Raw genomic sequence first — 17,821 nt, forward strand, 5'->3', positions numbered from 1 at the left:
TCGTGCTCTGGCTCCTATAGCCTCACTCAATATCCTGCCATCCCCTGAAACTCTCCTGCTTCTCATGAATGTCTCCTCTACCAGGAACGCCATTCTTCCCCCTACTATGCATACATCTGTGAACCCCTGCACACCCCCCAAGATGCAGCTTGGGGGCCCTTACAGGAGGGCATTGGGGACCCAGGCCCATCTTTATCTGCGGCCCCCTGTGCTTTGCTCTACCCTGGCACTGAGGGCTGCTGCCAGCATCTCCCGGATTAAACCTTGACCTCAGGGACGCGGACAGGCTGGGGGAGGGTCTTACTCGAGGAACCTGGTGATGTACTGGCGGCTGCAGCGGGACCAGGTGAGAGGCGCAGCGTCGTACAGGAGCTGTGGAGACATGATGAAAGGCCGTTTCCCAACGGGCTCACAGTCATTGCCGCTTCCGTCATGCTGAATGCCAAAACTGTGTGAGAGCACAGGCCCCAGGGGCGGGTGAGCTGGAGAGAAGCCACCAGCACGCCCATCCCTCAGTGGTCTGCGAGGTGCCGAATCCTAGCTCCCAGGCCTGGCCCTGACTCCAAATCCCTGTGTGGCCTGGGGAAAGTCACATTCCATCTCTGGGCCTCGGTTTCCTTAAGGTTAAACTTGGGTGTGATAACCAGTATCCCCCAGGACCCTCCTCCAGGAGCACCAGCCTGAGCCTGAACTGAGCGCCAGGGAAAGCACTCCTGCTTCTGCCCTGAGCTGGCCAACAAGGGCAGGCCCAGCAGCACGCACAGGGCCCGCTGGGGCCCCTGAAACTCGCTGGCACCAAGAACAGTCTGACAGAGTTCACCCCACCCCTCGGTTCCTGTCCCAAGGCTGTGCAGTGGAGTTAGGGAGTCTCAGCTCTTGTGCCACAGAAAAGGTCTCAGGAGACCGCCCTTGGGAAAGACGTGAGAAAAACTGTTTGCTGAGCACTTCCTATGTGCCAGGCAGCATATTAAGCACTTTGAGAAACACTATCTCACTCAATCCTCAGGGAGGGCCCCACACCTCAGACCAGACGGCCATCACTGGCTCCCAGGCTGCCTAAAATGCTGTGAGATTCATGACTACACAGTCCAGGCACAGCTGGTGGATGGCATGGGCCATGCTTAGGCATAGCAGCCTCAGGCAGGTGTCCAACACAGGGAGCCTTGGACATCACAGAATCTAACCCCTTCAACCAACATGGACCACACAGGCCCAGAGAAGGCAGGGAACCTGCCTGAGGTCCCAGAGCAATTAGGAATAGGGACATGGTAGGGACCAAGAATCAAAAATGCAAGCGCTGAGGGCAATACAAGGGACAAAGACCTATGGTGACTTTCTGGCCCATCTCAACCCCACCGCAAGTAAGACTCACTCCAGTCCAGGTGGGCCCTTCTCCTGTCTAACCAGGAAGCAGCCTGGCTATGGGGCTGGGGACACTGCAGGGACAGCATAGGGCCAGGCTGGCTCATTCCTTAAGGCAGGGCTCCCTTCCCTGGGATTGTGTGGGCCATCAGCTTGGCTGTCTGGTTCCCTCAGGTTGGAAGGTGAGGCCGGGCTCTTAGTGTAGCGGGCAGCAGTAAGGAGTGGGGAGATGGAGGGTACCTGTGCCCAAGCTCATGGGCCACGGTGAAGGCCAGGGGCAGGCCCGTGTCCTCATTGATGTTGCAGCTGCGGTGCGGCTGGCACATGCCCGCCACATGGGACAGGCCCAGGGTCTCGCAGGGTCGGTTCATGGCCGCACACAGGTCCTTCCTGCACATGCAGAGAGAAGGGGTCCTCAGGCTGACCTGGCCAGGAGCCAAGCCCACCCAAGCTGAGGGGGCCAGGGGAGGGGCCCTGCTGACTCCGAGGGAGGGTGGGAGTGAGAAGGATACCCCTCCTGCCGCTCTGATACCAGCACAGGAGCATCTGGGAACAGGTACCCTCGTTCACACAGGACACCTATCAGGGCTTGGGGAACAGACAATTTGGATTACTTCCCCAGAAAGGGTGCTGAGAGAAGTTGCCAGAACCCAGCGGAGGGAAGTAACTCCACCTCATGTTAAAAAATACTGCCTTTTGGGGGAAAAAATATAATTGTAATGTATACATGTAAGGATAACCTGACCCCCTTGCTGTACAGTGGGAAAAAAAAAAAAAAAATACTGCCTTGGAACAGACTGGTAGTCACCAGAGGCTGGAGTCGTATTGGGGGTGGGGACAGCTATGAGAGCAGCACGAGAGATCCTTCTAACAGAACCTCTATCTAGACTGTGGAGGTGATAAAACTGCACAGAACTCAAGACACACACACAAATATGTGCGTGTAAAACTGGCAAAACCTGAGTTTGGTCTGTGGATTGTATGAGTATCAGTTTCCTGGTTGGGCTGTTGCACTACACTTACACCAGATGTTATCACAGGGGAAACTGGGGGAAAGGTAAACAGTATCTTCCTGCATTATTTCTGACAACTGCATGAAATAGTTATCCCAAAATAAACACATCACCCCAAGTGCTGCTGGAATCCAGTCTTAGGTCAAAAGAGCACAAACTCTCCTCAAAATGAGGCTCCCTGAGGAGTTCCCATCATGGCTCAGTGGTTAACAAAGCCAACTAGGATCCATTAGGATGTGGGTTCGATCTCCAGCCCTGCTCAGTGGGTTAAGGATCCGGCACTGCCATGAGCTGTGTAGGTCACAGACACGGCTCAGATCTGGTGTGGCTGTGGCTAGCAGCTGTAGCTCCAATTGGACCCCTAGGCTGGGAACCTCCATGTGCTGCAGATGCAACCCTAAAAAGACAAAAGACCAAAAAAAAAAAAAAAAGATGAGGCTCCCTGAGAGCAGGGCCGTGTCACCCCTCATCCTGGGACTTCTCAAGGGTCACCTCTCTGCGACGCAGGCTCTGCCGGGTGCACCCATGGCCCACCCCCTCACAGCTGGCAGTACCTGGTGAGCAGGATGGCAGTGTCATGGTGCAGAGGGTGAGCGTCCCCTTTCATGTTGATGCTTTTCTGCCACTTGCAAAAGCTCCGCAGGGTATTGTCTGCATGGTGAGTGATCTTTAGGTCCTCCTAGGAGCAGAGAGAGCAGCTACTACTCAAGCCTCCCCCGAGCTCTGAAGGGTCAGGTCAATTCTCCACACCCCTCCCCTGGGCACCATCCAGAGGAGACCTAGGAAGGGAAGGGAGGGATGGGACAGGGGCCCAGAGGTGACAGCAAACAAGCAGCCAGGCCTGTGGGCCCCAGTCCAGCCTCCAGTCTAGCCAACCCTCCCACGGGCACCATCCAAAGGGGACTTAAGAGAGGGTCAGCCAGGGACCAGGGGTAACATGTGATACTGCTTGGGCCAAGGAGGCCCTCACAGTGTCCTTCTACACAAAGCAGCTCAATAAATGGCAGGAGGGCTCTGGGAGATGATACCTATCCCAGGGGGCAGCGTGAGGCCACGTGACTTCTCACCTCCTCATCTTCCAACAGGATCAGGCGCACGATGGTGATATGGATGGGGTTCCCGATGCTGGGGTCATGGAACAGGCCAGCCACCTGCCCAAGAGGTAACAGTCAGGCTGTCACCCTAGATACAAGATATGGGCAACCCCTGCCCCCCTCCAACCTACCTGGAGGATGCACACCCAGATTCACATCCAGGCTAGCTCACCCAGTGCACACATCTCATCAAAGTGCCCATACTTGTACATGCACTTCCCTAATCCTGCATTGGCAGAACCAGGGGAGGACAGAAGGGCCTCCCAAGCCCCACCCTGTCCCAAGCAAATCCTGAGTACCAGCTCAGGATCCTACGCCTCAGCTCACATCTCCAAAGGCTGGCTTTTGGCCCATCACAGGGCCCTACTCTTCCCTGGGCTGGGACAGCCCTGCAGTCCCCCCCACCCTGGGAACACCAGGACCAGATTTCCTGGAGTAAGCCCTCCCATGAGGCATGTCCTAGGCAGAGCCTGGGGGAGGGTGGAGGCAGGCCAAGGCCCTCCTTCCCTGGGGCTGAGAGCCACAGGCCTAAGAGGGCAGGTGTGCATGTCTCTTCAACACCCCTATAGCTACACGGGTAGATCACCACTCAACACAAAGACAGAAGGCCACCCCCAAAGGTAGATTGTGGGCCATGTTGCAGGAAGTGAGGGGTAAAGCTATCTGCTCTTTTAAAGCTCCCTCAGAAGAAGAAGAGGCCAGCCAACAACTGAGGAGAGATGTCAGGTTCCCAGCAGGCAGAAATGTTAGGACATGCCAGCTGTGAGTTGCCTTCTAGCAATTCCATAGAGAAAAATAATATTCAAATAGGAACAGACAAAAAACACAGTTAAGAGGGAACAAAAATCACTGATAATGGAGATGAATGACACTACAGAACCCAAGGTCAGGAATGGTGAAGACGGGGATGCAATGAGCCTGCCACCTCCCTCCACGGGCTGGAGCCTGGCACCTCCCCCCCGCACTGCCCTCCTCCTTCACATCAGCCAATTTTGCCTCCTAAATTTTGCTTTGCCAGTCATCTGTAGGTGAAATGCAAATCCAATCCCACTATGCCCTGGCTTAGAGCAATGACTGAGTCTTCACTATCCACAGGCTAAAGACAAAAGTCTTAGGTCTGGGGCACACAGGCTTGGGTGGTCTGGCCCCTGCCTGCCTCTCCGGCTTTACTCCCCCTCCCCACACCCTCTGGATTTCTCTCAGAATTCCCTGATGCTTCCTATCACAGGGCCTTTGAAAATGCTGTGCCCTCAGCCTGGGACAACTTCCCTCTCAAGTGACCTCTTACCCTCTCTCCAGCTCCCCAGCCCTCCATCCTGTCTTCTGGGGAGCCTTTACTCTACATGACACTCCCAAACCACCATGAATTTGTCCATCACAGCTTCGTATTCATCAGGGTGACTGTTTCATTAACGTCTCTCTTCCAAACCATAAGCTCCGTGAGGGCAGTGTCTGTGTGGGCTCCCTCTGACAGCCACAGGGCTCTGTCAAGTACCTCACACATTATGGACTCAAGAAGTAGTTGTTGAAGCCACATGTAAAAGAATGAAATTAGAACACTCCCCAACACTATACACAAAAATAAACTCCAAATGGATGAAAGACCTAGACATAAGACCAGACACTATAAAACTCTTAGAGGAAAACATAGGCCAAACACTCTCTGACAGAAACGACAGCAACATCTTCTCAGATCCACCTCTTAGGGAGTATTGACAATAAAAACAAAAATAAACAAATGGGACCTAATCAAACTTCAAAGTTTCTGCACAGCAAAGGAAACCCCTAAACATAAACAAAAAGACAACCCACAGAATGGGAGAAAATATTTGCAAGTGAATCAACTGACAAGGGATTCATCTCCAAAATTTATAAACACCTTCTGTAGCTCCATACCAAAAAAAACAAATAACCCCATCAAAAAATGGGCAGAAGATCTAAACAGACAGTTCTCCAAAGAAGACATACAGATGGCCAAGAAACACATGAAAAGATGTTCAACATCACTCATTATTAGAGAAATGCAAATCAAAACCACTATGAGGTACCACCTTACACCAGCCAGAATGGCCATCATCCAAAAGTCTACAAACAATAAGTGCTGGAGAGGGTGTGGAGAAAAAGGAACCCTATCACACTGACGATAGGATTGTCAACTGGTGCAACCACTGCGGAAAACAGTATGGAGATGCCTCAGAAAACTAAAAATAGAACTACCATTTGATCCAGCAATCCCACTCCTGGGCATCTATCCAGAGAAAACCACGACTCACAAAGACACATGTACTCCAATGTTCATTGCAGCACTATTTGCAATAGCCAAGACATGGAAACAACCTAAATGTCCATCGACAGAGGAGTGGATCAAGAAGTTGTGGTACACTCACAAAATCAAATACCTTGGAATACACCTGACCAAGGAGGTAAAGGACCTATATGCCGAGAACTATAAAACTTTAATCAAAGAAATCAAAGAAGATGTAAAGAAATGGAAAGATATTCCATGTTCATGGATTGGAAAAATCAATATTGTAAAAATGGCCATACTACCCAAAGCAATCTACAGATTCAATGCAATCCCTATCAAATTACCCAGGACATTTTTCACAGAACTAGAACAAACAATCCAAACATTTATATGGAACAACAAAAGACCCGGAATCGCCAAAGCAATCCTGAGAAACAAAAACCAAGCAGGAGGCAAAACTCTCCCAGACTTCAAGAAATACTACAAAGCCACAGTCATCAAAACAGTGTGGTACTGGTATCAAAACAGACAGACAGACCCATGGAACAGAATAGAGAACCGGGAAATAAACCCGGACACCTACGGTCAATTAATCTTTGACAAGGGAGGCAAGAACATAAAATGGGAAAAAGAAAGTCTATTCAGCAAGCATTGCTGGGAAACCTGGACAGCTGCATGCACAGCAATGAAGCTAGAACACACCCTCACACCATGCACAAAAATAAACTCCAAATGGCTGAAAGACTTAAATATACGACAGGACACCATCAAACTCCTAGAAGAAAACATAGGCAAACACTCTCTGACATCAACATCATGAATATTTTCTCAGGTCAGTCTCCTAAAGCAATAGAAATTAGAGCAAAAATAAACCCATGGGACCTCATCAAACTGAAAAGCTTTTGCACAGCAAAGGAAACCCAAAAGAAAACAAAAAGACAACTTACAGAATGGGAGAAAATAGTTTCAAATGATGCAACTGACAAGGGCTTAATCTCTAGAATATATAAACAACTTATACAACCCAACAGCAGAAAAGCCAATCAATCAATGGAAAAATGGGCAAAAGACCTGAATAAACATTTCTCCAAAGAAGATATACAGATGGCCAACAAACACATGAAAAAATGCTCAACATCGCTGATTATATGAGAAATGCAAATCAAAACTACCATGAGATACCACCTCACACCAGTCAGAATGGCCATCATTAATAAATCCACAAAGAACAAGTGCTGGAGGGGCTGTGGAGAAAAGGGAACCCTCCTGCACTGTTGGTGGGAATGTAAACTGGTATAGCCATTATGGAGAACATTTTGGAGATACCTTAGAAGTCTATACATAGAACTTCCATATGACCCCACAATCCCACTCTCGAGCATCTATCCGGACAAAACTCTACTTAAAAGAGACACGTGCACCCGCATGTTCATTGCAGCACTATTCACAATAGCCAGGACATGGAAACAACCCAAATGTCCATCGACAGAAGATTGGGTTCGGAAGATGTGGTATATATACACAATGGAATACTACTCAGCCATAAAAAAGAATGACATAATGCCATTTGCAGCAACATGGATGGAACTAGAGACTCTCATACTGAGTGAAATGAGCCAGAAAGACAAAGACAAATACCATATGATATCACTTATAACTGGAATCTAATACCCAGCACAAATGAACATCTCCTCAGAAAAGAAAATCATGGACTTGGAGAAGAGACTTGTGGCTGCCTGATGGGAGGGGGAGGGAGTGGGAGGGATCAGGAGCTTGGGCTTATCAGACACAACTTAGAATAGATATACAAGGAGATCCTGCTGAATAGCATTGAGAACTTTGTCTAGATACTCATGTTGCAACAGAACAAAGGGTGGGGGGAAAAATGTAATTGTAATGTATACATGTAAGGATAACCTGACCCCCTTGCTGTACAGTGGGAAAATAAAAAAATCAAAAAATAAATAAATAAATAAAAAGTTGGGGAAGCAAACCCAACCAGCTAAGAGAAAAAAAAAAAAAAGTTGTGGTACATATACACAATGGAATATTACTCAGCCATTAAAAGGAATGAAATGCCGGCATTTTTAGCAACATGGATGGACCTAGAAATTATCATGCTAAGTGAAGTCAGTCATACAATGAGACACCAACATCAAATGCTTTCGCTGATATGCAGAATCTGAAAAAAGGACAGACTGAACTTCTTTGCAGAACAGATGCTGACTCACAGACATTGAAAAACTTATGGTCTCTGGAGGAGACAGTTTGGGGGGTAGGGGGGGTGTGCTTGGGTTATGGGATGAAAATCCCGTGAAATTGGATTGTTATGATCATTATACAACTACAGATGTGATAAATTCGTTCGAGTAATAAAGAATTAAATTAAATTAAAAAAAGAAATAGTTGAATGAATGAATCTTGGGTACTTGCTAAGTTTTCCCAGTTTTTCCTCATTAAAAAAAAAAAAAAAAAAAAGCAAGGCGTTTCAGCCATGGCTACAGCAGAAACGTATCCGACTAGGAACCATGAGGTTGCAGGTTCGATCCCTGGCCTCGCTCAGTGGGTTAAGGATCCAGCATTGCTGTGAGCTGTGGTGTAGGTCGAAGACAAGTCTCGGATCTGCCATGGCTGTGGCTGTGTTGTAGGCTGGCAGCTACAGCTCCGATTGGACCCCTAGCCTGGGAACCTTCATATGCTGCGGGTACTGCCCTAAAAAGACAAAAGACAAAAAAAAAATTAAAATTAAAAAAAAAGTGAAAATGGAAACAATACACTGGAGAAAGTCAGATTAAAAGAACAAGTCTTTCCTAGATGACATGCAGGTGAACTCTCGCAGCAGCCCCCAACAAAGAGACGCCTTAGGATGACAAGACCCTGAGGGTCCCAACATCCAGCACCCCCCCCCCAATGTTCTAAGTCAGGGCTAAGACAGCTTCCCGATACCACAAAGCCGCCCCCCACCCCCCCAGAGTATACAACACTTCTCACTGTCCCCCAAGAAGTATGGAGGTGAAACAGATGCAGAGGCACCGGAGGGAGGCAGTGGTTTTTTGTCTTTTTAGGGCCACACAAGCAGCATATGGAGGTTCCAAGGCTAGGAGGAGAATGGGAGCTGTGGCTGCCAGCCTATACCACAACCACAGCAACTCAGGATCTGATCCGTGTCTATGACCTTCACCACAGCTCACAGCAACACTGGATCCTTAACCCACCGAGCAAGGCCAGGGATCGAACCCTCGTCCTCACGGATCCTAGTCGAGTTCGTTAACCACTGAGCCACAACGGGAACTCCCAGAGTGGTTACTTCTTGACCAAGTCAACCGAGCACCTATAGCCTGAGTTCAGCATGGTGGTTCCAACTGGATAAACAATAACCAGGGAAGATGAGCCCTGTTCTGGTGCAAGTCCAGAGAGCAAGCAGGGGCGGGTGATGTTCCTGAAAGTAAGATCTGGGGGTTACAGGAAGCCATGAGCTCCCAGTGAGCTGGCAGTATGACATGAGCCACTCGAAAAGGGCCTGTGATTGGTGTACCCACTACAGAGAACAGTTAAGGACATTCCTTAAAATACTAAAGACAGAACTACCGTATGATCCAGCGATCCCAGTCCTGGGCATGTATCCAGAGAAAACTCTAATTTTAAAAGATACATGCACCCTAATGTTCACTGCAGCACTATTCACGATAGCCAAGATATGGAAGCAACCTAAATGTCCATTGACAGATGAATGGATAAAGACAACATAGTATATACACACAATGGAATATTTCTCAGCCATTAAAAAAATGAAATAATGCCATTTGCAGCAATATGGATAGATCTAGAGATTATACTGAGTGAAGTAGATCTAGAGATTATACTGAGTGAAGTCAAAGACAAACAGCATATGATATCACTTACATGTAAAACCTTAAATGATATAAATGAACTTATTTAGAAAACATAAATAGACTCACATACATAGAAAACTTATGGTTACCAGAGGGGATAGCAGGCTGGGCAGAAGGGGGATAAACAGGACTTTGAGATTAAGATGTACAGAGTACTACGTATAAAACAGATAAACAACAAGGACGCACTACATAGCATAAGGAACTATATTCAATATCTTGTAATAACCTATAATGGAAAAGAATCTAAAAAAAATTAAAAAAATAGATAGCTTCAGGTATACAGCAGTGATTGAGTTAACACAACATTGTAAATTATACTTCAACTTGAAAAAATGGTTATTGAAAAAAAGGGGGGCTGTGAGCTCAGAGGACATGAACAGAATTGGGGGCACAAAACAGGGGAGGGGGCTTCTCCTGCTATGCTTGGAATAGACCCAGATGGGCTCCCAGACTCAGTCTGGGTCTGGCAGAGAGAGGACACTGACAAACTGGAAACTGTAAGAGGCCCCAGTAAAGAGAAGTGAGACTGTCCTGAAGGTGGCTGTGGGGCTGAAGGACAGGTGCTTCAGCAGCCACAACAGCAGCAGCCAACACTGACCAAACCTAAGGCACACAGGCTTTGTGCTGGGAGTTTCACATGCCCATTGCACTTAAACTTTTTTTTTTTAGTGGGGGAGCGCTTTTTAGGGCCACACCTGCAGCATATCGAAGTTTCCAGGCTAGGGGTCAAACTGGAGCTATAGCTGCCGGCCTATGCCACAGCCACGCCAGTCCGAGCCACGTCTACGACCTACATTTCAGCTCACGGATCCTTAACCCACTGAGCAGGGCTGGGGATCAAACCCACTCTCATTACCACTGAGCCACAATGGGAACTCCTCCCCTGCCCCCCACCCCACACTTAACCTTTTTACTGCCCAGGCAGGCACCAATTATCCCCATTTTACAGATGGAGTAACTGAGGCTCAAAAAGAGGCTGAATATGGGCTCAGAATCCAGATCTGACTGCAATAAAGCTTCTGCTCTTACTTCCTAAGTTTGGAAAGTGCTGCCTGCCTCCTCTCTTTGGAGGCTCTGAGAAGTCCTGCAATAAAGAAGTCTGTGTTACTTTAAAACAAACAAACCAACCAACCCAAAAAACCCCGAGTTGCCAGACTTTTTCAACAGCAGCATCTTTCCCCACAGAACACTTATTAGCTTCCCTTGGAACAAGTACTGCCTGGAATATTCTTTGAGAAATGCTACAGTGAGGCAGAGTTTCCTGAGCGCCAGATCCTCTTCTTATGCATCCATCACCTTATGCTTGGTACCAAGCTGGCACTCAGCTTGTCAGCTTCGATGAACAAACATCTGCTCCAGAGGGAAAAGGGAGTAAGTTCTCCCCATCCCCATCATTCCAGTCCACCCCAGCCACCGTGCTACCCAGCTGTCCTGCTCTGGAGCAGCCTGTGGTGCAGAGAGAACAGAGCAGGACTTTGGAAACAGATGAATCTGAGCTCCCGTCCCAGCTCGGCCACTTATTGTGACCCTGGGCAAGTCCCTTGGCCTCTCTGAACCTCAAGTGAATGGGGCTGAGGCTTAGAGGAACCAGTGAGTATGGACAACTAGACAAGTAACAGGTGTTCCCAAGGCTCCAGCCCTAACACACAGTCCAGGCCTCCTGAGAGGCTGGCTGCATGCCACCAGTGCCCCTGCCATCTCCTGGGGTCTCCCCTTGGTGTCTAGCACTGTTAGGCTCATAGGTGTCCCCACTGTGTCCTAACCGGTGCTGGACTGGTCAGCTCAGGAAAACCTGATGCTGTCCAGAGCAGGTGAATATGAGAGCCAGACCGCCCTCCCAGGGTGGGGCTCATAACATGAATGCATGTGTCCTACGAGCCTGGACAGGGAGACAGGAAGGGGCCAGGCTCTGGGACCAAATCCCTAATCCGCTACCCAGGGGATGGCCCAGGGAACCTGGAGGGCTCAGTACCTGGGCACCCAGATCACTCAGCAAAAGTGAGGCAAGTGAACCCAGCCAACCATCAGTGGCTCCAGCCAAGCTCAAGGTTTCTTTCAGGCTGAGCCTCTGAGAAGGGAGAATGGAAGGAAAGGACTTCATGGCCTGGGAACCCGACCTTGCCCACTTCCCAGCCCAGGAACCAGGCCCTGCTCTTCAGCAGCAGCCCCCACTCTGAACCCTGGCCTTTAGTCATTCCTCTTCCTGGACAGACAAAGCTAAATGGAGACTTGGCTGGTCCTTAGAGGCCTCAAGTGCTAAGCAGAAGGCCATGGCTTTTATTCTATAAGGAGCAGGGAGCCATCAAGGGTGGCCAAGTCGGGTAGAAACTGGCCTAGAGCTGAGCTTGCCCATAGGGACTCAAGCAGTGAGGGTCTAATGGATACGTACAGAGACCCCACCTTTCTCCGAGCCCAGGCTCCATGGCTTTAAAAGGGGTAACTAGACCTTAAACAGTCCAGAGGTGTTGCCGGAGATCAAAGGCTGGCACATCAGCTGCAGAGCACACCCCCCCCCCGCCCCCCCGCCCCGCTCTTAGCCACCCAACCCAGAGGGAAACAGAGCTGGGCAGTGGGTGACCTGCTAAGAAAGCCAGGGCAGAGGTCTTTCCTGCAGGGGCCGCAGGAAGCAGCCTGGCTGCCTGAGGCCTCCCACCTGCATATCTGGGCGGCAGCAGCAGGGAGGGAGCGGCTGGCACTACAGGCAGCTCGGAGAATCACCAGCTCCAACCTGCCATGGTGCCCTATGTGGGACCTGGGCTCCTGTTCGGCTCTGTCCTGCCTTGCTGTGGGACCTGGGCAAGTCACTCACCCTCTCAGTGCCTAGGTTAGCTCAACCGTCCTGTGGGGTCCAGAGCAGTATGACATCCTGTAAGGCAGTACTGTCACCCCCAGTCCACAGATGAGCAGAAGCCAAGGCTAAGAGAAGGAGCGTGGCTTGCCCCAAGGCACCAGCTAGTTAGACCCCAGAACTGAACAGATCTAACGCTCACGTGTGCTGACGTCTCAGCCAGGGGCTAGTCTGACTGGGCCCTTCTGTGTCCCCAGCACAGGTCCCAGCACACAGAGGAGGGAGGTCTTTGTTCAGAGCGGTGTGGATGAGCCAACCAGTCTACAAGCTCCCCCAGGGCGGGCACAGGGTTGAGGCTCCCCCAGCTCGGCCTCCCCTCCCCCAGCTCTAGTCCCTGCAGTGCATGGAGGTTGCTGAGCCAGCAGGTGGCATGACACCCAAAGGTGTTTCCCCAACAGCAGCCCCGAGGGCCCCACCTCTGTCCAGGCTCTCTCCCAGTGACGGACTCCCTGTGGGGAACCCCCCATCCCCTCCAGTACTCAGGAGCGTGGAGCCTGTACGTCCCACATGAGGCCTGGGCCACACGCCCCCTTTGCACCTCCCCGACACCACCCCTGGCAGCCTCACCATGTTCATAATGGTCAGCACGTAGCTCTCGACGTTGGGCTGCCCGTGGTACTCCACCATCTTGGGGTCGGCCACCACCAAGGTCTCCACCCACTTCTCTCTGCTCACCGAGCGCTGCTGTAGACGCCTCGGCCGCTGCCACTGCTGCCGCTGCTCCCAACGCTCCCGCCGGAACTCTAGCTCTGGGGACCCTGTGGACTCCAGATGGGGTGCAGGTCAGCTGCCAGTAGGCTGGCCCAGGGCACACATTGGAAGGGCCTCTCGCCCGGTCAGCAGAACAATGCTGGGTGACCTTGACCTGGTCCCTTCCCTTCTCTGACCCTGGGAAGCCCTTACTACAAAGGGCTAAGCTGATCAGCCTCGCAGAGTGACCTCAGGGACCAATGAAACCAATGAAATCAGTGAAATGGTGGATATGAACACAGAGAGGCACTGTGCTGGTGAGGTGAGCTCCGGGGTCCCAACCTGCCCATACTGCTCCCTCCCCACTGGGGTGGGGTGGGGTAGGGTAGGGGGAACACCTTCCAGAACATGCAAACCCCCCATCCTGTGGAGGCTGGCCAAGCCCCAAGCCAGCTGACCCCACTAGAGACCTGCCCCTCTGTCTCAGGCTTCCCCCAGGTCAGAAGAGAAAGGACATCCACGAAGCTGGAGAAACTGAGGCCAAAGAGTGCATCTCTGTGGTTATCTGTTCCAGCAAACAGAGTCCCTGAGCTGTGGGCAGCTTGTGAAGTCGGTACAGGCCCCACACCCTGGCCGCCCTGAGCAGGTAGCTCCTTCCCAGGACTGGCCAGCACCGGGGGCACTCTATAGAGGAGATGCTGATGCCACATTCTAGGTGCCCAGTAACAGAAGTCCCTTACTCTGAGGTGGGACCTGACTATCTCTCCTGCGGGGGCTGGGTGTGGCGCCACCTCCCTGGGACACAGAAGGAAAAAAGGTTGGCAGAGGTGGAAGTGACGCAGGCGGTGAGTGAGAAGTGGGTAGGGCAAGACGGAGCCCCGAGGTGGGGGAAGAAGGTGAGGGGCAGGAAGAGCAGTTGGTCCCAGGATGAGCTAGGGCAGGCCTGAAAGGCAGAGGCCTCAGCACCGTGGCACATTTGGAGGGCACAGGCTATGATGATGTGTCTGTTGGTCTGTCTGCAACCCTTTGGTCCAACAGGAGACGAGCATGGTGGTGTTGATAGAGCCTTCTAGAAAGGACTGTCCATGCCCCCAGGCCCATCCCCTAGCCTAGAGCTGGCAGTAGAGATGCTCACCTTCCACCCCACAGGTGCCTGGAGCCCTGGAGTCGTCCTGCTCTGCTCGCGTCTCAGGGGCTTGGCGCTTGTACACCACATGGGGCTGGGGACGGCCAGTCCGAGCTGGGACACCATCTAGGGGCTCAATGAAGTAGTCCTCGTTGGAAAGCTGGAACACACCTTTCTGCGGAAGAAGCACCAGAGTCACACAGGGAAGGCTGGCACTAGGCTGCTCTTCCCACCCATCCCAAAAGGCTGTCCTACCCAGCAGAGCCCACCACCCCTTCTGACCCCAGACACACTGCCATTCTCCCTCTGGGCCTTGGTTCGCTTTGTACCCTCTGCCTGGAATGCCCTTCCCCGCCATTTCACGGAACCAAAGGCTTCTAGGCTGAGCTCAGAAGCCACCTCCCCGAGGAAGCTGCTACTTACACCCAGCCCACCCCTTAGCCCATGAGAAGCAAGAAATCCTCAGAGATAAGCAGGAATTATAACTCAAAGTTGAACATCAGGAGTTCCCTTTGTGGCTCAGCGGGTTAAGAACCCGACATTATCTCTGTGAGGTTCAATTCCTGGCCTCACAGATCCCTGGATCCAGCACTAGCACAAGCTGCAGCACAGGTCAGGGATACGGCTTGGATGCAGTGTTGCTGTGGCTGTGGTGCAGGCCAGCGGCTACACTTCTGATTAAACCCCTAGCCCAGGAACTTCCATGTGCTACAGGTGCAGCCATAAAAAAGGAAAAAAAAAAAAAAAGAAAGCAGCTTAACATCAAGAAGGGCGGAAAAAAAAGTCCTGGGGATGTAATGTACAGCATGGTGACTACAGTTAATAATACTATGTTGTATTTCTGAAAGTTGCTACAAGAGATTTTTTGGGTTGTTTGGTTTGTTTGGTTTTGTTGTTGTTGTTGTTGTTGTTTTTATGGTTTTTAGGGCTAAACCCACCACATGTGCAAGTTTCCAGGCTAGAGGTTGAATCAGAGCTGCAACTACCAGCCTACATCACAGCCACAGCAACTCAGGATCCAAACCACGTCTGTGACCTACACCACAGCTAATGGCAACGCCAGATCCTCAGCCCACTGAGCGAGGCCAGGAGTAGAACCTGCATCCTCAGGTTTGTAACCCGCTGAGCCACAACAGGAACTCCCAACTAAGAGCCATAAAAGTTCTCATCACAAGAAAAGAAATCTAACTAGGAGTTGCCTGACGGCCTAGCCATTAAGAGCTCAGCATTGTCACTGCTGTGGCTTGGGTTTGATCCCTAGCCCAGGGAACTTCCACACGCTCTGGGCATGGCCAAAAAAATACGCAACTATATGTATATAAATTTGTAACCATACTTACTGTGATCATTTCACAATATATACATGTATCATCAAATCCTTGTCTGAAACTAATATATCAATTATATATGAATTAAAAGAAAGAAATTTGAGTTCCTGCTGCGGCACACTGTGTTAAGAATACAACTGAAGCGGCTTGGGTCGCTGCAGAGGTGCAGGTTTGACCCCCCCACCCAGCACAGTGGGTTAAAGGATCCAGGGTTGCCACAGCTGCAGCTTGGATTCACTCCCTGGCTGGAAACTTCCATATGTTGCAGATGCGGCCATTAAAAAAAAAAAAAAAAAAAAAAAGAGTTTCCATTGTGGCTCAGTCAGAGGTAATGAACCCAACTAATATCCATGAGGATCCAGGTTCAATTCCTGGCCTCACTCAGTGAGTTAAGGATCTGGCGTTGCCGTGAGCTTCGGTGTAGGTAGTTCGCAGATGCAGCTCGGATATGGTACTGCTGTGGCATAGGCAGGCAGCTGCAGTTCCAATTCAACTCCTAGCCTAGAAATGTCCATATACCATGGGTGAAGCCCTAAACAGACAAAAAGAAAAAGAAATCTTATCACAAAAAAAAAGAAAGAAAGAAATGAGCCTGCATCCAAATCTAACAAGATGCCCACTGCCAGCAAGACATCCTATTCCCTGGTCCCAGGGTCCACCAAAGAAGGGAAGCTAGCAAAGGGAGTTTTGGGCATGTCCACTGGCACTCAGGCCAGGGGAGGGAAGGGCCTTGGAAAGTATCTTTGTGCAACCCACCACATCCCTCGGACCTCCCTCACTGGCTCCAAGTCTGCCAGTTGGGTCACGTAGGGTCTGGAATGCTAGACAGTGTATCATCAGCTCTAGGGGCTGGAGACCTAGTTTAAATGGACTCCACCACTGGATAACTGAGTGACCTTGGCCAAGTTCCTCTCTGAGCCTGTTTCCTCATCTATAAAGTGGGAACAATGCCCATATATGTGGCTGTCACACAGGCTCAACAAGATTAATTAACTGTATGGAAAGGAAGGAGCACAGGCTCTGTACGTAAATGACACTTTCCCAGGCAAATAAGCTCAAAGGCCAAGATAGCCTAAACTCTGTGCTGTGTGCTGTCATTAGGCCCTGTCCTGCCACAGCCCATGGTTTTTCCCAAACAATCTGAGCTGAGGCTGCCCCCTGGGAACAGTGGATGTCTGAGAATGTACACCCATCCCCCCTAGTTCTCCCACACCTCACGCTCTGGAGCTGGGAGCAGAAAAGGGCCCTAACCTGCCTGGAGCAGAGCTGCTTAAAGCAGGCACCCAAGCAGAAGAAGGCAATTAGGGCCCCACGCAAGAGTGGGCATCACCTGAACCTGGAAAAACCTGGAGGCTGAGGCCTGGGAGGAGGCTTTATCACCTCCTGTCCTGGAGAAGAGAAGCCTAAAGGAGTGGAGGGGGGGAACCAAAGTCATAACTGACACCCCACCCCTCACTCCAACCAAGAAAAAGGACTTAGCTGCTTTCTGAGTTACAAACAGTCATTCTCCAAGTTGGGTGTCTGGACCTGCAGCTTCAACACTGAGAAACTGCCAGAAATTTAAGATTTCCTACCCGCCCCCCCCGCCCCAACACACTTGGTTTTAAGGAGGCCTGGATGATTCTAGTTCATAATAAAGTTTAAGAATTGCTGTCCTAGAGGACAAGGAGACCTGTGATGCCCACTCCATTTTACAGGTGTGAATACGGAAGCTGGGAGAGAAAAAGCCAGGGGGTCAAAGCCAGCAGACGCGCCCCAGGCCAGAGAGGAAGCAGCCCTGCATCCCTCCGGGGCACCTCGCGCACACTCACCAGGCCGTCACAGGCGCTGATGGCCGCCAGGCCGCCCTCGAGCTCGGGATCCTGCACCTCGCCGAGCAGATGACAGGCCGGGGCGCTGGCCCGGATGTGCGCTCGGCCCAGGCCGCCTCGCCGCCGCGTCTCGCTCACGAAGCCGGGCGCCAGCAAGTGCGGGTTGGCGGTCAGGTTGAAGCGCAGCTCGCGGCCTCGGTACTGCAGCTCGTAGAAGGCGGGAGCGGTGGGGCGCGCAGACACGTCCCTCTTCCGCAGCGCGCGGGGCCACAGCTCGTAGGACAGGAAGGAGCCTCCCGCGTCCACGCGCACCGGGTGCACGATGTCCAGCGCCGCCCGACCCTGGGCCGCGTGCCCTGTGGGGAGAACCCCCAAGACAGAGTGAGGAGCTGCCAGTACGGCGGC

The 17,821-nt window shown here is 51.2% G+C and overlaps 1 protein-coding gene across 2 annotated transcripts in view; it reads right to left on the reverse strand.

Annotated features, from left to right (window-relative positions):
• The window catches only part of ADAMTS7 (ADAM metallopeptidase with thrombospondin type 1 motif 7), a 68,536-nt gene that overhangs the window by 40,449 nt on the left and 10,266 nt on the right, over positions 1–17,821 (reverse strand). For both annotated transcript variants that reach the window (XM_047796075.1, XM_047796074.1), the window contains exons 2-8: positions 17,417–17,772; positions 14,287–14,452; positions 13,029–13,219; positions 3,443–3,526; positions 2,930–3,054; positions 1,603–1,752; positions 305–448 (exon numbers count right to left, since the gene is read on the reverse strand). In XM_047796075.1, coding sequence (XP_047652031.1) covers positions 305–448; positions 1,603–1,752; positions 2,930–3,054; positions 3,443–3,526; positions 13,029–13,219; positions 14,287–14,452; positions 17,417–17,772 — 1,216 coding nt within the window. The remainder of the gene's footprint in view (positions 1–304; positions 449–1,602; positions 1,753–2,929; positions 3,055–3,442; positions 3,527–13,028; positions 13,220–14,286; positions 14,453–17,416; positions 17,773–17,821) is intronic.

This window comes from Phacochoerus africanus, chromosome 9, assembly GCF_016906955.1.
Source record: "Phacochoerus africanus isolate WHEZ1 chromosome 9, ROS_Pafr_v1, whole genome shotgun sequence".
In the NCBI taxonomy this organism is placed as follows: domain Eukaryota; kingdom Metazoa; phylum Chordata; class Mammalia; order Artiodactyla; family Suidae; genus Phacochoerus; species Phacochoerus africanus.